The sequence below is a fragment of the Schistocerca gregaria genome, chromosome 4 (assembly GCF_023897955.1).
Source record: "Schistocerca gregaria isolate iqSchGreg1 chromosome 4, iqSchGreg1.2, whole genome shotgun sequence".
In the NCBI taxonomy this organism is placed as follows: domain Eukaryota; kingdom Metazoa; phylum Arthropoda; class Insecta; order Orthoptera; family Acrididae; genus Schistocerca; species Schistocerca gregaria.
Window position 1 is genome coordinate 93961699 of NC_064923.1, and position 22540 is coordinate 93984238.

The 22540-nt window shown below is 37.2% G+C and overlaps 1 protein-coding gene across 1 annotated transcript in view; it reads left to right on the plus strand.

Annotated features, from left to right (window-relative positions):
- The first annotated feature begins 9618 nt into the window (after nucleotides 1-9618).
- Nucleotides 9619-22540, plus strand: part of LOC126266823 (transcription initiation factor TFIID subunit 1-like) — a 223120-nt gene continuing 210198 nt past the window's right edge. Inside the window, exon 1 of the mRNA XM_049971374.1 lies at nucleotides 9619-10199. Within this exon, the coding sequence (XP_049827331.1) occupies nucleotides 9899-10199 (301 nt within the window). The 5' untranslated portion in view covers nucleotides 9619-9898. The remainder of the gene's footprint in view (nucleotides 10200-22540) is intronic.

Here is a 22540-nt window from a genome sequence, read left to right on the forward strand (position 1 = left end):
ATACTTGCATTTTTTATCCATTTGTGTGTATCATTCATGAATGTGATCACATATACTCTACTTGTTTCATAACCTTGCTACAGCTGACTCATGACGAATGACGTTATTAATCCTTATTTCCAGTAACAAGTCTAAAGAAAATATTTTCATGCCCCAGCAATTAATTATCGATCCCAGCGCAATGCATTGCTAGCAAAAAAAAATTCTTAAGAGTCCCAACTATTACCAGTATACAACTAAATAATGCTACCAGTTTAAGATATATTTTTAGTCCTAAAGATAATGCAAATTTTCTGTGTATTGATTCCATTATGTCTATGTATTGTTGGACTACTGACCTCGAGTAATAGTTCCAATGTCTTACATTTTAAATATGTCTTATGTCACTTACATGATATCATATATAAACACCAGTAACTTGATGCTACACTCAATAACTCCTGTTTTGAATGACGACTTGTGAATAATACTGAATAATGTTTTGTAAAACTATATAATACTTTGTAACTGGCCAATGAGTGCCAATAATTACTGCAATGACATGAGTTATGAATAATATTTTGTTATACTGTATAAATGAATGCCAATAATTACTGCAATGACATGAGTTATTAATAACACTTTTTTATACTGTATAAATGAATGCCAGTAATTACTGCAATGAGATGAGTTATGAATAGTGTTTTGTAATACTCAATACTTGCTACATGTTTAGCAACTGGACAATAATGCCACTGATTACTGTAATATGATGAGTTATGCATAAATGCTATGCCATTAATTAGGTCTTGCTTTGAATGATGACTTCTGAATAATGCAGAAAAATGCTTTGTAACTGGCCAATGAGTGCCAATAATTACTGTAATGAGATGACTTATGATGCCAATGATTAATGTAATGAGATGACTTATTGATAAATGCTATGCCAATAATTACTGTAATAAGGTGACTTATGATTAATGTTCTGTAGTACTCCATACATAGTACAGAAATGTTCAGTAACTAACCACTGAGTGCCAATAATTATTCAAATCGGTTGATACACTAATGTAATTCTCAATGATGACTAGCATAAGACTTAATGTCCTTCACCTTCTGACCTAATTCCCAGCAGTTACTGCAATATCCGTGTGTCCTGTCCATCCTCATGATCATGGAGTACTATATTTGGTTTTTGCACTAATTCTACGTTGATGTAAGAGTATGGTTTCTACAAGAATGTGGTGTTGACATATCAAGCTGTCCACCACCTTGAACGATGGAGATGTCAGTATGGTCCTACTGTTTGGTGTACCTAATGTACTACCAAAATGATAACATTGAATATTAATACAACATTTCAGTGTCTTGGCTACACTGATAAATACTTCAGGGAAGAGAACTTCAGAGTGTCTCACTTGGTGCTGTGTTTCTGCATAAAGATATAGACTTTCAGTGCAGCTATGTGCAACCTACTCTGCTACAACCATGATGCAATCCTTCCCATTCCTTTCCTAGTTCTTATAAAATTGTAAAGACTTATACAGTGCGTTTAAATTCTTGCAAAATGATAAAGACATATACAGTGCATGTGCACTTCATTTCATTTGTTAACATCATCAGTTGTTCTAAATATGCTGAAGATTTTTACAGTGCGTGTGCACTTTATGTCATTTGTTAAAATTTTGTACTCATAGCGTATACATTTTGTCATTTCTTAATATGTTATGTACTCAGTGCGTGTGCCCTCTAATTTCTTAATCTGTTCTGTACTTATCAATGATGTATATACTCTGTGACTGTAGACTTAGTAACTAAATAGACTATAGAAAAATTTGTTGCTCATGGCAAGTCCAATTGACTCACCATCACTGCCAAATTTTTGCCCCCCATTGGAGCGTTATGTAAGAGGTCCATGATTAAAGAATTTGTTGCTAGCGCACTCGAGCTGATCTGAGACCAAAGAGCAGTGTTGACTGCAGTAGGAACTGTGTGGCAGTAGGAGTAAGTAGTTGCTAGCAGTCTGGTGTATCGTGTTGGCTGGGCCGGTCGTGGTGGAGCGATGGCGGAGCCTGAGCGTTGTAGTATAAGGTAAAAAGCAGCCTCGCGCATATGTAGTATTGTTATATCAAGTCCCATGTAAATGTTTTTAAAAAAATCTCTTAATAGTAATCTTTCTCATAAAAAGCAACTTTTGACAATCATTCATTTTAATTTAAAGAATTTACTGATTTCTCCAATCCTTGGTCATCCCAATTATTGAAAAGAAAAATCAGTTGTTTCTTTTTATACATGGCAAATCTATCTGCCAGCATTGCACTGAGCTGATCCAGAAAAATTTCTTATCGGAGCAGATATATACGCGTTATCCGGCGACCTAACTGAGGTGAGATTTTTCAAATTGTTCATAATGAGTTTTCAGGGCCATGACGCAGCACTGCTGACGTCCAAAATTTACCAGTTTACATTCACACTCCATTATTGAAAGGTTATTTAAGTGAGTCGCAATTTAATTGAGAGGTTACTCACATTGTATTATTGGTACGTTATCTGTTCATAGGTTACGCTAAATGTCAATGTTATCGTTATTTTTTTTTCTGTTGGGAGGTTACGGAACAGATTTTGTGGGGAGGTTACAACGTTAGCAGCAATCTCATTGACTGTGTGACATATCAATACGCAGATCGGAGGAAGCAGAATTTGGTCCATCTCTAAGACAGCGCCATCTCGTAGTGCGGAGATGGATGAGCACTGCGCCTGCGCTGTTGTGCTTAGCAGGTCGCGCTCTAATGGAAAAGTTGTGTATGCGCTGACTATGTGGAACTATGTATACAACACATTCAAATGTCTTTCCACCCCCCTAAAAGCTCTTAGGTTTGTGATTTTTCTTTAATTGCTTTGGTTGTGAACTGAGCTTCTGACAGTGATTTATGTTGAACAAAGTCAGGTTGATATAAACATCTTGATATTTCAAAGTAAATCTGGAAACAGAATTAACACTGTTTTACTTCTTATTAATACCTGATTTCCTTTTGTTGGGATGTAAATTTATTCTGAACATTAGATATGGGAAAAATACTATGTTTTTCAAGACTAAAGTTACCCAGAATGACTGAGTAATTTTGTACCAGTATTAAAATTGGTATTTTACTCCAAGAGAGCGTCTCTAGTACATACTTCATCATTGCCAAGCACGCCTTAGCAATGTGGGTGAAATTTTGGTGTCTGCTGTGATGTAGATTGTGTGTGCAGTACTTTCAGAAAGGAGAAAAATGGTGCAAATTTACCCAGATTGACTTAACTGTTTATATACGTTAGTTCTCAGTTTAATATACACTTTAAACTAACTGATTTTAACGCAATTTCCTTGTTGGTACATGTGAATTAGTTCAGTAAAAAGAGAACAATTTTCGTGTCAGTTTCACACGTAATTTTGGTTGTTTTATATGGTGCATGACAATAATTAGTATATTGTTGTAGATATGCAAATTCACGTTTAAATAAACCCCATTACGTTTTTAGCCGACGCCAAAGATGATGTCGCCACTGATAAGTGCATTACATATGTGAATAAAACTGTTCCTTACGCCTGGGAAAATATTGTTTCACTTTTAGGTACTTTATATTTACGATATTACAGTAGACATTTGTGTTCATGAGCGTAAAACGAAATTGGTAGTTCGTTGCTTTAATGTTAATCTAGTTAGTTTTATTATCGTCAAGAGTGTAGATACTTCCGAACGAAAACGAGTGCTGCCTTTCTAACTAAAATATCACATACAGTTTCTTGCCTAACTGCAATATGGCGGCGCTAACAGACGACGGCACGCTGTGACAGCCGAAGTTCGCCATCCAGTTAGTATAGAGATCACTGGCTCCAGCCATATTGTGTTATCGTTTCGAAACCTGTAACAATTGGGATAAGTGTTTGTATATGCTGTTTTTCAGTTACTGCAAATCTTAGTTTGGAATAAAAAAAAGGAAACACAGAAAACTGCTACGTACCAACTGTAGTAACTTCACCATGCAAATATCTCCAAGAATGTTTCTTTCTCTGACGAAATTTTTGAGTTTTGCCCATGCCATTTCAATTGGACTTAAGTCACAGTTGTATGACGGAAGTTTCAACATGGTGAGTCAGTGTGTCCAAGAGCTTCAAGTATTTTGTTAATTTCAAATACTTTGTCTTCTGGCTTCTGTTGTTTAAATAGATCAAAAAATTCCATCTTACTTTTTAATTACAATTCAGTCATTTCCCTTTTATTCAAGGACGTGGTTGGAGCTTTGTTATGCTCCTTGTTATGATATAAAGCATTGTCCATAACAATAACACAGTTGGTGGCGCATTCGAAGTCACTTTAGTCAATATACAATTTGAAAAATGTTCACAATTCATTTTCCCACCGTAGTCTCCTGCTGCACATCCTGCTTTATAAATTAACTGTGTGTTGGGTAAAAACCCATCCTTTGACCTAATATTGACCACTGTCGTCCTATTGCTTCTGCTAACATTGTCTATACTGCCATCAGTGCTAGGACCATGCAACATTTTCTATAAGTAATGCTATTGTCCATCCAAATTTCGTCAATATAAAGGAATTTTCTAACTAGTTCCCTTAATTTCCTCACTTGGATCAGGTACTTATATTACCAGTCAATTATAACTGTTCTCTCTACCAGAATCTTCTGTTTAGTTACACGTCTTTTCCAGATAAATATCATGTTACACAAGTGTCTTGGGTAGAACATCTATCTTCCAAGGAAAATGGATTTTTTGTTTCATAGCAGTAAGTAATTTCCGTAACAACAGAACTATTTTTTGGTTTATGTAAATGTCCTCCATCGTTTGTTGAATGACTGATTTTGTGAAACTGTCTGTAGCGATGGACTTCCTCCCAAAGTTACTAGTTTTCCTTGGTGGTGATTCCAATAAACCAAGTGGATTAGTTTCTCATTCCTACCTTATGCATCTTACTGTGGTGGGGCTGACATTTGCATAAATTGCAGCCCATTCACTGGGACTGGTAACATTAACCCACAGTTCCTCCTGTGTAGCCTCTTTAACACACACTGTAATAACTTTAGAGACGATAGAACGCTCATTACTCCAGAAATACCTTCTCTTCTTTGTATTCTGCACATGTTTTTGCAATGCAGGGCGATTATCCACCCCTTCCGGATACCTGAGTAAATCAGTAAGTATACAAAGTGACTGACTGGCAATTAAGATCCCATGAACAGAAATGACGTATATCGCTTCATACTGATCTACACCTCTAGACGGGCAACTATTTTGGACGCCTCTATACACCAGTTGCAGGGTTCTTACAGAAAGGGCCACTTCCAACACCAAAGCGCTTCTCGCTCTTGAGTTTACAAACAGACTACATGGAGACTTTGTGGCGTCCTGTGTGAACGGTAGCTCACAATGCCACTTCAGAAATCCAAAAGCTGTGGCACTACATTAGTTACATGTGTTAAACCGTTTGAAAGTACCTCCTTTTGAATAAAAAATAAACACCTCTTTTACAAGTGGTGTATACAGGCAAAACTAATAAATAGCCTCAGATTGTTACTGCAGAACACCCATATTTGAAGAAACTGGTACTGAGTTCTTAACTCAGTACATGCAATATTTACAAACTACCAGGCTCATTCTGAGCCCACATTTCTACAGCCATGTAATATTACACTTCATGTGTGCAATATCAAATAACCTTTTGACTGTAAAATTATTTGTTTGTAAAACTCAATATCGAAATTTCGTCTGTGTGGCCGTTAAGAAATGTCAATAATTGCGCCTTAGCATATGCCCATAAGTAAAACTGATCTGACATGATAGGACACAAAAGCTGGTTTCATTACATTGTGTTCATGACTACGTTTTCTTGTGTGTATTGCATTCTTTGATTTGCATTGTAAATATGTTGTTCATATTATGCTTTATTTTTCCATTCATCTGTAACATCTGTAATATTAGGTGAACTATATAAATGTATTTTGTTTTTGTTTGATATAAAATAAAAGTTGGCTTTATCGTATTGTATTCTGTGTACATTTGTTCCTACTTGTGAATCGGTGTGTGTTTTCTAGTCTGCTTTATTTTAGTTTACATCTGTTTTTCGTACTTTCTCCCTTTTAGTGGAGAACTCCATGTTAGCAGCTTTTGACTGAATTAGTACTGCTACTCAACTACGTTACGTCTATTCATGGAATGGGTATAGCCAATATATTTCTGCTGGGAATGGTGTTGCTTCTTGCAACTGAGTACCCTTTGTAGCCTTTGTGACTAAGGCATTCTTCCTCATAAATGATAAAACTTCAACAGTAGGTACACAAATGTCTTCATAAGTTAGTAACATGTACTAGAAACAATAAATTTTAACAGAAATCAATGTACTGCTATCATTCATTCACTCTAATGAAGACTTAAAAGCAAATAATTCACACTGTCATGGTTTTTCATCTAAGTGCATTGGGGGAGAAAACATTAAAAACAACAATAGCAAAAGGATAGCTGACCAAATCAAGAGTGACTCTCAAGCTGAAGAAACCTATAATATAGTGAAACGTGCTGCCGCCAAAGACATGTGGAGCATGTATGGCGAACATATTCGAAACGATCTAAGGAAACTCTCCTCAACAGCTCAAATTTATGCCAAGCACATTTTCACAAATGTGGTGTTCAGAGCAGTGTTGGTGTAATGTGAAAAACAATCTACCAGCAACGGATCAATCGTTCAATTAAACCTTCCTTCAGAAGCTACCAGTACCTGTGATATTGTTTATGTGGACGAGACAAATAAGTTTATCGAAATAACAGCAATCACAGAAGAGGTCCAACAATATTTGGAATTTAAAGAATAATTTTTGCAGACGCAAATGGATGTTATGTAACGATTATTTTATTTTAGCAAAGAAGTTTTCTACATATGATATTAACAAACGATATAAAAAGCTACCATTGCAAATTGCTTGCTTACCTTTATATAATTCTTCAGAACTAAGGAAACAGCTTCACATACTTTTCGCGCTATGAAGGTAATAGCAAATATGATACTTTGTACTCATATATGCAATAGCCAACCAAATTCTTGGTGAAATATGTGGTGTGTTTACATGCGACACATATTCCGAAACACGAAAATTGAATTTTGGGAGCCGTCTTCCTCTTTCATGTTTACATGTTACAGTCTGAGTTCCGAAGCGGATTTGCTAGCCCAGTTAAATCTGGCGCCAGAAGAAAGCTGATACAGTTTATAATTTCGTCAGCAGGATCGATATTTATGTTCACTTAGACGAGGTATAAACAACTTCAGTCTAATATTTCTACTTATCCTTCAGTATCCAAAAGCCCACTCCATATTAGCCGAAAACACCAGGATTGTTTTAGAGAGCAAAAAACAACTACCACAGCTATTTATGAGTATCCCAACAAGACCTTAAAAGCACTGGATAATAAGGAAATCACTACGGGTATCTTTTTAGATTTATCCAAAGCCTTTGATGTAATTGACCATACCATACTCCTTAAGAAGTTAGGAAATAAAGGTATAAGAGGAATTGTAAACAAATGGTTAGAATCTTACCTGTCAAACAGATTTCAAAAAGTTGAAATTAATTTAGAAAAAGGAATACAACCACCCATCAATCTACTGTCCACTCCTCTGACACAATGCCTATTAGATATGGTGTACCACAAGGCTCAATTCTGGGACCCATACTGTTTCTGCTATACATTGATAATATAAGCACGAAGCTTGCTACAGGACATATCACACTATTTGCCGATGAGACAAGTATACTAATAACAGTTACGGATACAGAGAACCACAACCAAAAAATTAAACAGCTTATGTCGTCACTCAGCAAATGGTTTAACGAGAACAAACTGATTTTAAACATACAGAAAACAATGTACATCAACTTCAGACTCTCATCCCAAAAACAATAAATGACTGATGTGATTCTAAATAACCAAGAGCTTATGTGTGTGGACTCTGTCAAGTTTCTTGGCATATGGCTTGAAGAAAATCTTAAGTGGGAGACTCACACAAATTATATCTCAAAAAAACTCTCAACTGTGTGTCACATTTTAAGGATACTCAAAAAATCAGTAACAAAATGTGTTCTCTTACATGTATATTATTCTTACTTTCATTCTACATTACAGTATGGAATCATATTTTGGGGGAACTCTCCTGGAGGTAGATATATTTTCAAAATGCAAAAAAAGGCAATATGCATAATATGTAATCTAAGACATAACGAATCATGTAGACGACACTTCAAAACGAATGGCATTATGACGCTGCCCTCTGCTTACATTTATAATATCGTCTCATTTGTCAAGTCATACCTGTTAAACAATGACTGCACACTAAAATTCAATGGAGATATTCATAACTTTGCAACAAGGCAGCAATCTGACCTACATATGATTCAGTCCAGAACTACCTGCTACCAAAAAAGTGATTTAAATGTCGGGATACAAATGTATAATAATTTACCCAATGAAATCAAAGCAACGAAGTACCCTAGAGCCTTCACACATAAGTTAAAAAATATCTCCTGGACCATTGCTTTTATGCAGTTGATCATTTTTTTGTAAGGGGTTAAAAATGTAAACAATATGATAAATGTTCAATTAGGTCTGAAAATTATGTACTGTGCATGTCTATGAAATACACTGGTCTACTTTACTATTACATTTGTATGGGCTGTTTGTATTTTACCATACACCATTTGTATTTACTGTTTTGCTAAAGATAGCTACCTTCCTCACTGCAAAATAATGTAAAATCAATTTATTAAAAATTACTTGCAAATATGTTCCCGTGGCCTGTCCAATATCGTATGTACAACCTTACAGTTCTACGATCTGTATTAACTGTTTTGTTTAAGATAGATAATTTCCTTGCTACAAAATAATGTAAAAAAACAGTTTGTAAAAATTACTTGTAAATAGCTCTCTTGACCTGTCCAATATCATATGCACAGCTGTACAATACTATGATTGCCTGACTCAATAAAAATACAATGCAATACAATACAAATCTGTCAGCCCATGCACGTTTCGAAACCGGTTGAGTTCACATGGGGAGCGAAAATCGATCGTGGAATTGAGAAACCTGCCACCAGGATTTCCAGAATCGATTTTAAAGTGTTTACATGGCCACCCAGAAGCGGTAATGGGAAATCGTTTTACGAAATCAAGTTTTGGGAGCCTCATGTAAACAGGGTGACTGTCTTCGAAATTGATAGCTTTCTTTAGAATAATTGCTAAATAGGTCAACATCATATGCTGCTAGATCTCCGTTTATTAGTCCGTGTAACTTCCTTTTATATTCTCCTCTTCCACGATCGTTTCCTTTCGTTTCTTTTGCTAGCTGCACGCGCAATGACGAAATAAGCCACCGCTGCAATAACATGATTACCCTTTCTCCTGCAAGAAAACCCCGTGTGGCATAAATTCTGCTGTTTTGGTGTAAATTACCTGCGCATGTAACATACTCCCTAAATGTTGCCTTTTGTAGGACGCGCGCAACATTTATGTAGCGTGCCCTGATGTTGCAGGCTGTTGTCCCAGTGTAAACGACTAACGAGACATAGTGGCATACGCTTTCGCTGTCTGCCACCAGAATGCGTAAGAGCTGCGAACCCGAGCCAGCAGAACACCACCAGAGATCACTGTCATTGCTATGTTACCAATAACAACGCTGGTATTGTGTAGATTGTAAATAATTGTCAGCGCACTGAGTGCATCTGTGGCTTGTGAGCCTGTGTTTGTGTCGTAAGGAAGATTTGCGTACAGGAGGTAGACGATTGTTTTCATGACGATTCTTCTGAAAATTGTAAACCTATACGTACAAAGTGATCGTTTATTTGAAAAGAAGCTCGTGTAATCAACCAAGTGACAATGGGTGACAGCGATGACGACAAGTCAGATCCAGAAATGCATCTTACTGGATTCTTGTTTGGGAATATCGACGAATCTGGACAGCTCGAAAATGACGTTCTTGACAGTGAATCAAAACGGCATTTGGCATCGCTATCAAGATTGGGTTTCAGCTCTTTCGTGAGGGAATTGATTGGCATAGATCAAGAAGTGGGAAAGAGCGACAGCGATTCGGATAATGAGAGTGAGTTAAGGAGCCAAGAACACTGTTCTGCAGAATCCCAACGTTCTCTCAACGACACACAGTCAACAAACGATGAAAGTAAGTTGTGTTGACTAACGCAATGTTTATACGTTAGCTGCAGTACTTGTTTGTGTTTACTGTGTATTTGTTTCTAGATTCGGTGTCTTTATTCCGTGCTACTAGGAGTCTTATTGTTGACAACCCACTTTCATTATTTTTGTGTGCTTTTAGTAAAGCCCTCGGTTGTTTAGCAAAAAAATTATGCCGTACAACTCTCAGAATAGCCAGTAAGTCATTTGATCGTAACTGCAGTTTCGTAGAACATCTTTTTGTTTGTACAGTTGTTAATGGTTGTCAAACCCATCACAACCACAATTACGACTATTTTTTCACCGAGTCTCTTCTTTGTTCTGTGAGATACCGGTATTTCTTTCGTAAAAACAGTAGTTAATTCCCTTTTTTACGCCTTAGATTCCTTTTATACAGGCGTACTAAAGCTTCTGTCAAAAAATTGCAGGTTCAGACTTGCTTATGAAGCAGTGAGTTTGGTTTTCACTTCAAGCAGATGGGCTACAAATACATACCCGAACTTCATCACAGGAAAGGTCTTTGTCATCAGATAGTGTCTTATTGTGGGCCATCGTGTATAGTCAGCACCACTGATCTCGAGTCGTGTTTCAGTTGGCTGTAGTAGTACCTTCGTTAATTTGGATCTCTACATGAGTGTACTATGTTTCAAGTGATATTAGTTTGTGAAATACCGGTTGTGTAGAAAATGTAAATGAAATGGGGTTACATATTCATCAAAGTAAACTGTAAGAATATTTTGTATTATAGGTAACCAGATATGTTGTTTTGGCCTCTCCAAAGGTAGTGAAATTCTTTCACACTTTCCGGCATTACAGAAGCGTCCGATTCCACCAGTCTGCTTTGACGCAAACGTATAGTTCCAGCGTGCACAATGTGGCGACAATGACGTCTCTATATACACACGCCAACTAACACGAACATAAATAAAAATGACACAGTAACATCACACTCCCAAAAATAAAATGAAACTAACGGGACAATCGCGCAAAATAACCGGTTTACCTCGGGGACACACTAAATATACAACAATAAAAGATCACCCCACCATCCTAAAACAAGTAATATAAAAAAATTTAAATGATGACAGTCCGCTACCACCAACAAAACAGCAGGAATCGGACATTTCCCTTGACGTACATAGCTCATCCGTAACTGTTGATACCAAAAGACCAACACAACCCAGAGAAGTGGAATCGCACATTTACACTGAGCTGTATAGCTGAACCAAAGCAATCGATACCAAAAAACCAACACCTACATCTCTGAAATGTGGAACTGGACAGTTTCCTTGACCTACATATCTCAAACACACTATTGATACCAAAAAATCAACAGCTACAACTCTGAAAAGTAATTAAAAAACCCAAATACCTCATATTCAACCCATGAATTAAAACAGAGCCGGCCTACCATACTTACACAATAGACAAAACATCACAGTTACTATAGAATGAAACCAAACAAAAAATTGCTTACCGACAAAAGCCTCTGGCAATATCGCCTAGGTTGGCCTCCACACATGCACTGGCCCACACACGCACACTAAAAACAAAAACAAAATCTCCTAAATCACCTATTCATGAGCTTCAGTGCTATATCCATATATAGCTAAAAGCACCAAAAAAATTAGACTTCTTTTCTCTCAACATTTACCAAACTATTCAGAAGTATTAAAAATTAAAGTAACCACCTTAGTAATTCAATGAAAACAGTTCCACAATCCACATTACCATACCAACTACCTAAACTCAAAACCAAGTTTGTGTGATGACAACCAAAACTGAAATGAAGCCAATACCACTTGTTAAACTCAGCATGCCCACATCCAACATCAGCTACAACAACATGACACCTAAAAACACAACTAACTCAAAAACACCATGCTGTAGTGATGTCATACACCACACCACCGTTTCATCACGGGCCAGAGCAGGCGTATGATTTAGGAGTTTTTTTTGTTTTTAGTGTGTGTGTGTGTGTGTGTGTGTGTGTGTGTGTGTAGGCCGTGAACCATAATTTACCTACATAGTCAAAATGAAATCCATGACATCCTCCAAATACATATCAGTACATTCACAACAGAAACCAAATACAGAATATACATCTTGTTGTTGTCTTCAGTCCAGAGACTGGTTGGATGAAGCTCTCCATTCTACTCTATCCTGTGCAAGCTTCTTCATCTCCCAGTACCTACTGCAACCTACATCCTTCTGAATCTGTTTAGTGTATTCATCTCTTGGTCTCCCTTTATGATTTTTACCCTCCACACTGCCCTCCAATACTAAATTGGTGATCCCTTGATGCCTCAGAATATGCCCTACCAACCGATCCCTTCTTCTAGTCAAGTTGTGCTCCCCAAATAGCAAAACTCCTTTACTACTTTAAGTGTCTCATTCCCTAATTTGATTCCCTCAACATCAGCCGACTTAATTCGACTACATTCCATTATCCTCAATATGCTTTTGTTGATGTTCATCTTGCATCCTTTCAAGATACTGTCCATTCCGTTCAACTGCTGTTCCAAGTCCTTTGCTGTCTCTGACAGAATTACAATATCATCATCAAACCTCAAAGTTTTTATTTCTTCTCCATGAATTTTAATACCTACTCTGATTATTATTATTATTTTTTTTTTTTTTTTACTCCTTGTTCAATATACAGATTGAATAACATCGGGGAGAGGCTACAACCCTGTCTCACTCCCTTCGCAACCACTGCTTCCCTTTCATGTCCCTTGACTCTTGTAACTGCCATCTGCTTTCTGTACAAATTGTAAATAGCCTTTCGCTCCCTGTATTTTACCCCTGCCACCTTTAGAATTTGAAAGAGAGTATTCCAGTCAACATTGTCAAAAGCTTTCTCTAAGTCTGCAAATGCTAGAAACGTAGGTTTGCCTTTCCTTAATCTATTTTCTAAGATAAATCGTAGGCTCAGTATTGCCTCACGTGTTCCAACATTTCTACGGAATCCAAACTTATCTTCCCCGAGGTCGGCTTCTACCAGTTTTTCCATTTGTCTGTAAAGAATTCGTGTTAGTGTTTTGCAGCCATGGCTTATTAAACTGATAGTTCGGTAATTTTCACATCTGTTAACACCTACTTTCTTTGGGATTGGAATTATTATATTCTTCGTGAAGTCTGAGGGTATTTCACCTGTCTCATACATCTTGCTCATCAGATGGTGGAGTTTTGTCAAGACTGGCTCTCCCAAGGCTGTCAGTAGTTCTAATGGAATGTTGTCTATTCCTGGGGGCCTTGTTTCAGCTTAGGTCTTTCAGTGCTCTGTCAAACTCTTCACTCAGTATCATATCTCCTATTTCATCTTCATCTAAATTTTCTTCCATTTCTATAATATTGTCCTAATGTACGTCGCGCTTGTATAGATCCTCTATATACTCATTCCACCTTTGTGCTTTCTCTTCTTTACTTATAACTAGGTTTCCATCTGAGCTCTTGATATTCATGCAAGTGGTTCTCTTTTCTCCAAAGGTCTCTTTAATTTTCCTGTAGGCAGTATCTATCTTACCCCTAGTGAGATAAGCCTCTACATCCTTACATTTGTCCTCTAGCCATTGCTGCTTAGCCATTTTGCACTTCCTGTCGATCTCATTTTTGAGACATTTGTATTCCTTTTTGCCTGCTTCATTTACTGCATTTTTATATTTTCTTCTTTCATCAAATAAATTCAATATCTCTTCTGTTACCCAAGGATTTCTATTAGCCTTTGTCTTTTTACCTACTTGATCCTCTGCTACCTTCACTATTTCATCTCTCAAAGCTACCCATTCTTCTTCTACTGTATCTCTTTCATCCGTTCCTGTCAATTGTTCCCATATGCTCTCCCTGAAGCTCTGTACAACCTCTGGTTCTGTCAGTGAATCCAAGTCTCATCTCCTTAAATTCCCCAACTTTTTGCAGTTTCTTCAGTTTTAATCCTCAGTTCATATCCAACAGATTGTGGTTGAGTCCACATCTGCCCCTGGAAATGTCTTACAATTTAAAACTTGGTTCCTAAATCTCTGTCTTATCATTCTGTAATCTATCTGAAACCTTCCAGTATCTCCAGGTCTCTTCTATGTATACAACCTTCTTTCATGATTCTTGAATCAAGTGTTAGCTACGATTAAGTTGTGTTCTGTGCAAAATTCCACCAGACGGCTTCCTCTCTCATTTCTTACCCTTATTTCCAAATTCACCTACTACGTTTCCTTCTCTTCCTTTTCCTACTATCAAATTCCAGTCACCCATGACTATTAAATTTTCATCTGCCTTCACACTCTGAATAATTTCTTGTATCTCATAATACATTTCATCAATCTCTCTAGCATCTGTGGAGCTAGTTGGCATATAAACTTGTACTGCTGTGGTAGGCATGGGTTCCTTGTCTATCTTGGCCACAATAGTAGCTTACCCACATTCCTGTTTTCCTATTGATTATTAAATCTACCCCGCATTAACCCTATTTGATTTTGTATTTACAACACTGTATTCACCTGACCAGATGTCTTGTTCCTCCTGCCACTGAACTTCACCAATTCCCATTATATCTAACTTTAACCTATCCATTTCCCTTTTTAAATTTTCTAACCTACCTGCCCGATTAAGGGATCTGACATTCTGATTCGTAGAACACCAGTTTTCTTTCTCCTGATAACAATGTCCTCCTGAGTAGTTCTCGCCCGGAGATGTGAATGGGGGACTGTTTTACCTCTGGAATATTTTACCCAAGAGGACACCATCATCATTAAACCTTACAGTAAAGCTGCGTGCTCGTGGGAAATATTATGGAAACTTCTACTTGCTTTCAGCCGTTTGCAGTACAAGCAGAGCAAGGCCATTTTGGTTAGTGTTACAAGGTCATATCAGTCAATCATCCAGACTGTTGCCCCGGCAACTACTGAAAAGGTTGCTGCCCCTCTTCAGGAACCATACATTTGTCTGGCCTCTCAACAGATACCCCTCCATTGTGATTGCACCTATGGTATAGCTATCTGTATCGCTGAGGCATGCAAGCCTCCCTACCAACAGCAAGGTCCATGGTTCATTGGGGGGGGGGGGGGGGAGGAAATACATCTTAAGAAAATAAATATCAAAAAACACTATCACACAAAAAAAAAAATTAGCTAGTAAGAAAAAGGACTAGAAAAATAAAACACCAGTCAATATAAAAATCAAAACATGAATGCAGGCAAATGAATTACCTCCCCTAAACCACCCGTACATATTTCTCTGTACCAAAAATAACCCCCTTTTCAAAACTGACCACAACAAGTTGCCCTTCTGACAGCACCAAATAAAATTATTGCTGGTGTGGTAAGGAGCCACTTCAACTATTTTCACAGGCTTTCCACATTTCTATGATGCAACATATTCTGCCACCTATCATATTTCTGGAGAAAAGCTATAGTGCTTGTCATGTCACATGTCCCCTACGTCAACAAGAGCTTCACTGATAGATCCAGCACAACCTACACACACAGTGGATGTATAGGCTACAAATAACAACACACTTAAAACTTTCCAGTCATCAAAATTTACCACAAGAGAGCTTCACTTCCAGCAACACATGCATTTCAAAAAATTGTCTTTTCATATACCAACCTTCAGATACAGGCCCATGTATGGCATCACATGTCTTGAAACATCCCTATACCTTCCCCTCCATGATGGAAAAAAACTATGAAATACACTTGTTGAATGAATGGTCCCTTGATGGCTTTCTTCTTTACATACCTGTTTTGTCTACAATACTCAAAACAAAAGGTGCCACTACCAAGAACTGGGGTGATGCAAGACATGCCCAGTATCCTTGTAAAAGTGATCTACAGATGACTATAACTTACTTCTACTACTACTTACTAGTACTAGTAGAACACTTAATTAAAATGTAATGAAGAGTAAAGTGACCAGATAGGGTAGATTCTAATGTATAATAGGCCTACTGAAAACTTACTGCATTAGCCATGGAAATATCAGAAAAAAACTTACCTTATTTTCAAAGCAATAACATAATTTCTGTTGTCACGGAGGTGACATAATTATGTCATGGGTGTGACATGTACAAATTTCTCTCAGTATTTCAGAGAATTAAAGGGTGATAATGGTTTCATTACATATTTTGCAGTACAAAAAAAATCATATTGCTTAATGAAAGTGTTGTTGGTGTTAAATTAATAAAAAAAATGCAGTTCTTTAATAGAGATGAACAGACAGCACATCTTCAACTGAAACATTCTCTTAGCTCAAAATAATACACGATATGGAGAATGAAGCATTGTCGTGTTCAAATAAGTAAAGGAATGAATACTCAACTGGCTAACTAAAGAAATATACACAAAAATACATACTTAAATAGTTTCACAAAAGTAATAAAAAACTTGATTTCCTTTCATTTGAATTGCATGAGGATTCAAAATTTTAACAACTTTCTTTTGTAAAGAAGCAATTGAAATATAATTTTCATTAGTACAAAATATGTTGTTTTCTTTCTCATATGGTTTTAAAAACATAACCTTGATTTCATTAGCCACACACACTGATTGGCAAACAGCAACAAAGTTCTGTCCATTTCCCCTCTCACTCTGTATCTTGATGATCAAAAAGATTCCAGCTTTAATTTCCGTAGTTGGGTTTATGGTTGCCTGTACTTCATTTTCTGATGTTGCTTGGTTATCTCGAACATTAGACTCTTCGGAATCTGAATAAACATCAGAAAATTTCAGCTGTTTCTTGGATTTAGGGATCTCCCGAAAGATTTCATATCTTGCCATTTCACTGCCAGATGTTTCCTCAGCTAAAATATGGCGACTATCATAGTTTCTAAAATAATTGTTAGAATGCACTTTAGGAATAGGAATGACATCTTCCCAAAGCCTTGACTGCCATTACTTTGTCTTATCTACATTGCTGCTTGAAACGAAGAGAACACGGACTTCATTCAGTTTACCACTCACATAATCTGAAAATTCACCACCGCTGTCTGACTTCTGATTCCTCTCCAAATAGTTCTCTTCATTGTTCCCCCTATCCCACCGACAGCCCCTTTGCTGTGTGAAGCGGCAAAGAAGTTCCACTCAATTTCAACTCCCAAACAGGATTTGGTGCAACAGAGGTAGGACAATGTAAATTTATTTTTAAACTGTCGAGTGCAGTTGTCCGAAAACATATGAACTTTTTGTAAATTTCATTTCTGCTATTTTAGATGTGATATAATTTTTTCAAGAAAGCACCAAACTGCTAATTTGTCATGTGAAAGGTGATTGCTTGCAATTGCATAAAGAAGAAACAGTCTTTAGACTATGCCATACACAGCACGTAAATAATGTTACTTGTTTATGGCTCCAATGTGCAGCCGGAATTTCATCTTGTGACGTTAAAGAAAAGTTCTTGGCAAAGTCAACTTGAATGGCAACATCATTCTTCATAAGGAAATACGGAAGCATCCGATTCCACCCGCCTGCTTTGACCTATGACGTCACAAATATGGCGAAAACGACCATCCACTACGACTCCAATATGGCACCTATTACGTCATTACGTAAACATGACAACAAACCCGAAAATACACCGAAAAACCAACACCTTCCACAAAAAACCTGATCAAACTAATGGGACAAGCAAGGGAAATTGGGGGGTTTTGGGTGGGGACAAACTAAATATAAATACACGCCACTACACCAAATGACAAAAAACACTAAAATAACAATACCCCACAACCTTCCCAAATTCCACTTCACACAAAATCCACTGGAATTGATCACTTCCCTTGAGCTATATAGGTCAACTGAAACAACTGATACCACAGTATAAATCTCAAAAATTTCACCACCACTACACTTAATCCTACCACAAAAAAAACACCTAGAAAATCAAAACTGGAATCAAACACTTCCCTTGACCTCATATTCAAATATAGACTTTTGGATCTCAACTGGAGTGAACAAATTGAGCTTGCAAGGTATTCTGTAGAAGATGAGGGAAATACCAAGGTGTAAAGAGAGATGTATGAAAAGGATATCATCTGCATAGCTCTAGGGAAAAAAAAGTATGCTGTCTGAAAACTTGGAGAAAAGTTTGTTTTGTTGTGGAATGGGGTCAAAATCTAATGCTGATAGTGTATTAATTGTGCTTGTTAAATCATGTTTTATGTGTAAAGAACAACAGCTTTCTTTTACTGTACAGCTGGTGTTGCCCAGTCACTTGCTGTCACTACTCAGAATTTGTGGGGGAATTAAAGCCAAGGATATGTGTAGCAGTAGGCAATATGACTGCTAGAGTAGTTACAGTATTTCACTGAAACATTCTTATGTCACTATTAATTGAGAATTTGTTTGACTGATATTTTTTTTTTCTTTTTTAATTCCGAAGGGAAGCTAATTCATGTGTTGCTGAGAAAAATGACAAAGCCCCTATTTTATAATATGTCTGCTTGTTACGTAATATGGTGGCTACCACAGTACCTAGTTGAAACTGATTTTCCTGGTTCTTAACATGGCATGATGGTGTGATGTTTCAGAACATGGACGTAACTTGGTGGATAGAAAACTGATATTTATTTGATATGTAGCCTTTATTCTCCTTTGACAAATAATGACTAAATGTCAACATTTATTACTGTTTCTGCTGCAAATATCTTGCTGGTACAGACATGTTAATCGTATATGAACCACAAAACTATCCTGTTGAAATGATGATGTGTGGGGTTTGGATTTTGAGTAGAAAAGATGTTCAGGCTACACGTTCAATTGGATTATGTTAACTAGGAAGATACTACACCACCTGAACTATTTGTTTTCTGTATCACTCTTCTTGCAGTTAGGTCATCTGTGCAGAAAGCAGCCCTTTGGTTGTATGTTTTCTGAGGTAAACATACTTGAGAAACCCCCAATACATGAGGGTCTACAATTTTGTTTTCACTATGACAGTAAGTGTATAAGTGGTGTTAAGTACTTATGTGTGAGAGATAGTCATACATCCTATCCTCCAGGGAATCCAGTTTATGTAAAAATAAAAAAATACTGGAGTTGGATTGAAAAAGAAAAATGATGAATTGTTTAGCAAGTATTGAAGAACTGCTGATTTATGTGAATATACACGTTCCAAACTTCCTTGGATTTCTCAGAAAATGCGATGTATGGGTTTGGAACCAGAGACAAACTGTGAAGCTGTTGTTACTAATGCTGGTGGCTAACTCTGTTTAAGAAACTATTCTGGCAATGACAGGTATTATTCTTCTTGCCATTCCATTCAACACTGTGTGTAGTTATTTTTATTATTATTATTAAGAAATGCCTAGTTCATTGCTGCCACTTTGTATTGCACATTTGGAGTATGTAGCTCACTTCTAAAATATTTATGGCTGTGTAAGCAGACTTTTATTTAACACACACATCACATAAATTGCACAATTAACAAAACAGTATAAAACAATGTGGCTTTGTGGGTAACTGCCAAATTGTAAATTCCAAAGTAAGGGTTTTGATTCCCAATCAGCACTAGGATTTTGCCTGTTTCTCATCTGGCAATGATTTGTGAATGTGAAAAATTACAAGTTGCACTGTGGTTTAACCCTACATTAGACTATAGGTTCCCAAATAACTAGCTGGGTAAGTCAGTTCAAAGTTCAGAGGAAGGTAAGGACGTACCATCTCCTACAGGAGGATCATGAGTAGCGAAGCACAGTGGTGTTTAAACCAAACTTGGGTTGAGGACATCTTGATTTTACTTTTCCAGTGTATGCAATACCTCATTAAGGTTGCAGCAAGTCTGTCCTTTGTACTTTATGGGAAATGGGTTGCATGGGGTGTAGCCCATGTGACATGCTGTTAGTGTGTAAGTATGTGCCATGGGGGCACCTTCTGGAATAGTGTGTCTTCCAAGTGTCCCTGTTGAACACCAGAAATACAACACTTACATAAAACAGTACTGCAAGACTAGTCAAGATTAAAAATCAGTATGGTGCTCTATGAACAAGTGGGACTATCCTTAGTGTGTTGTTATGTGTACCCAGTACCTGCACTCCAACCAGCTTGTGAAGCGAAGTATTGTAGGTGGTGTACAGCTGAGTTCAGCTCCTGGTACCCGGTAACCCTTTGATGCTCATTTGTTTTCAGAGTACACAGTGTTATTCTGTAAAATGTACAATCTATCAGCATTTTCTAGCTGTAGTGATTGAGATGACTGGCTAACTCTTCATGCATTGACTGCTGGACCCCAAGCCCTATTTGAATTGAAGCTGCCATCGCTTTTTATTTGTTTTCCCAAAATCTTTTTTCCGATAGGCTCTTTAATTGCACTATTCCAAAGACTTGACATTCGCACACGAATACTGGCCTTGTCATATTCCATATCATGATTGTATTCCAGGGAGTGCTTGGTTGATAGCTGATTTTCTTGGTGGTTTTAGTCAGGTATGTTGTTATGTTCCTTGCACCCCCCATCGTCTGTTTGAGTAGTCTGCCCCACATTTGCATGGAACACAATACAGACCTGGCTTTCATCTCTAAAATTACAAATATGACTTCTTCTCTTTTTACTGGAGCAGAACTAAAGTGGGTATGATGTTTTCATAGGAGTCTACCAGTCTTTCCAGAGATTCCACCTGCATAAGATAGATGAACAATTCTTGGCTACTTTCTTTTTTTCTTTCTCACTCCGGCCTCTTCTAGAGGTGTTCATGCTTTTAACTGCAATGCTCATTCTGTTTGTGAATCTGAGTACCCTTTCCTTCAGAACTCTTCACCAAGGCTCTCATTGTCTGCTGCATTGAACTGTATGGAACAGAGTATTTAGCACCATGTTTTTTGTGAGATGGTGATAGCTTCAGGCAAGATCGATGTGCATGAGCTTTTTATATACACTGTGATCCAAGGATCCAGCTGTTCTCTTGTTAACTAACACTTCAAGAAAACATAGCTGAGCATGTTTTTATAGTTCCAGCACAAATTTTATATGAGGCTGGACAGAGTTTAAATGCTCCAGAAACCCTTCTGTTGTTTCCATTCCATGTGGCCATGGCACAGAGGCATTGTCCACATATTGATAGAAAAATGTGTGTTTGAACTTTGAAAATTCAAATACAATTGCTTCAAAGTGTTCCGTGTATAGGTTCACCACAATAAGTGATAACAGACTCTTCCCATTGCTAGGCCATCAGACTGCTCATAATATTTTCCATCAAAATTGAAAAATTGACATGAGAATGTTCCTAAAAAGTTAAGTGAAACAATAGTCAAACTTTTCTGCAGTTAGTTCCAGGTATTCAGAAAGTTGGACTCTTGTAAAGAAGGAGACCGCATCAGAGCAACCATAATATCCATATCCTGCAGTCACGGTGTACAAATTGAGTAGAGCTGTAAATGTAGTGCTTGCATTTCCTTACATATCCACTGAGACTGTGTTACAGGTACTCGCATTTTGCCAGCTGGTATGTAGGTGCATGAGTGTTACTAATTATGGGTCTTGTAAGAATTCCTTTCTTGTTCTCTTAGGAAGCTCATGTAGACTCTTAACGATGTTACACGACACTTATCACAGAGATTTTGTTACATCTCTGTGTGATAGTGATAGCTTCAGCGCTATTTGAAACTGGCATCTGACACAGGTTGTCAGTAAATTGTAATGTGCAAATGAGACTGTATATTATGTATTATATTCCGATCACTTGCTGTTGCTCTGTGGCACTATAGCAGATATTACCAATACAGGTACTACAGTCCAGCACATATTGACACTGATCCTAGTGACAATAAACTACATTTCTTGAACTCTAGCTCTCTCCAGTTGATGAAATGCTCATTGCATTTCCTCGTCTGAGGACACTTGCATTTCGATTGAGGTTGCTTTGGTTTGTGACAAAAACCAGAGGAAGAAAACTTGTTTTGAACCGTAGTAGATATAAATGTTAAGTTGTGAAGAAACTGAAAATGCTGGATAACCCTACAGTGAACTTGAAAAGAGAGGGAAAAAAAACAAGACGTACGACTTGTTGCAAACCACATCTGCTGATGTAATTGTAATGACTGTGTGTCTTGGAATTTGCAGATAGTTTTTTCAAGCAGATTTTGTTGAACTGAAACAATTAAAACACAGAAAAGGAATTACAGCAGCAAGAAAACACAGCAAAAATGATGAAACAATGACATTAGAACTGCAAAGAGTTCCTGCTAAAGCAGTACAGTTGAATAGGTGTTGTATCCATGACTGATGGAGTGACAGGCAAGAGAAGGCATAAGTAATCAATGAGGTTTATTCCTCTATAAATGAAGGCAGAAGAACAGAGTAATAAAACATTTTAATAACTGAGCTAGCACTATCAGTGGGACGAAGGGC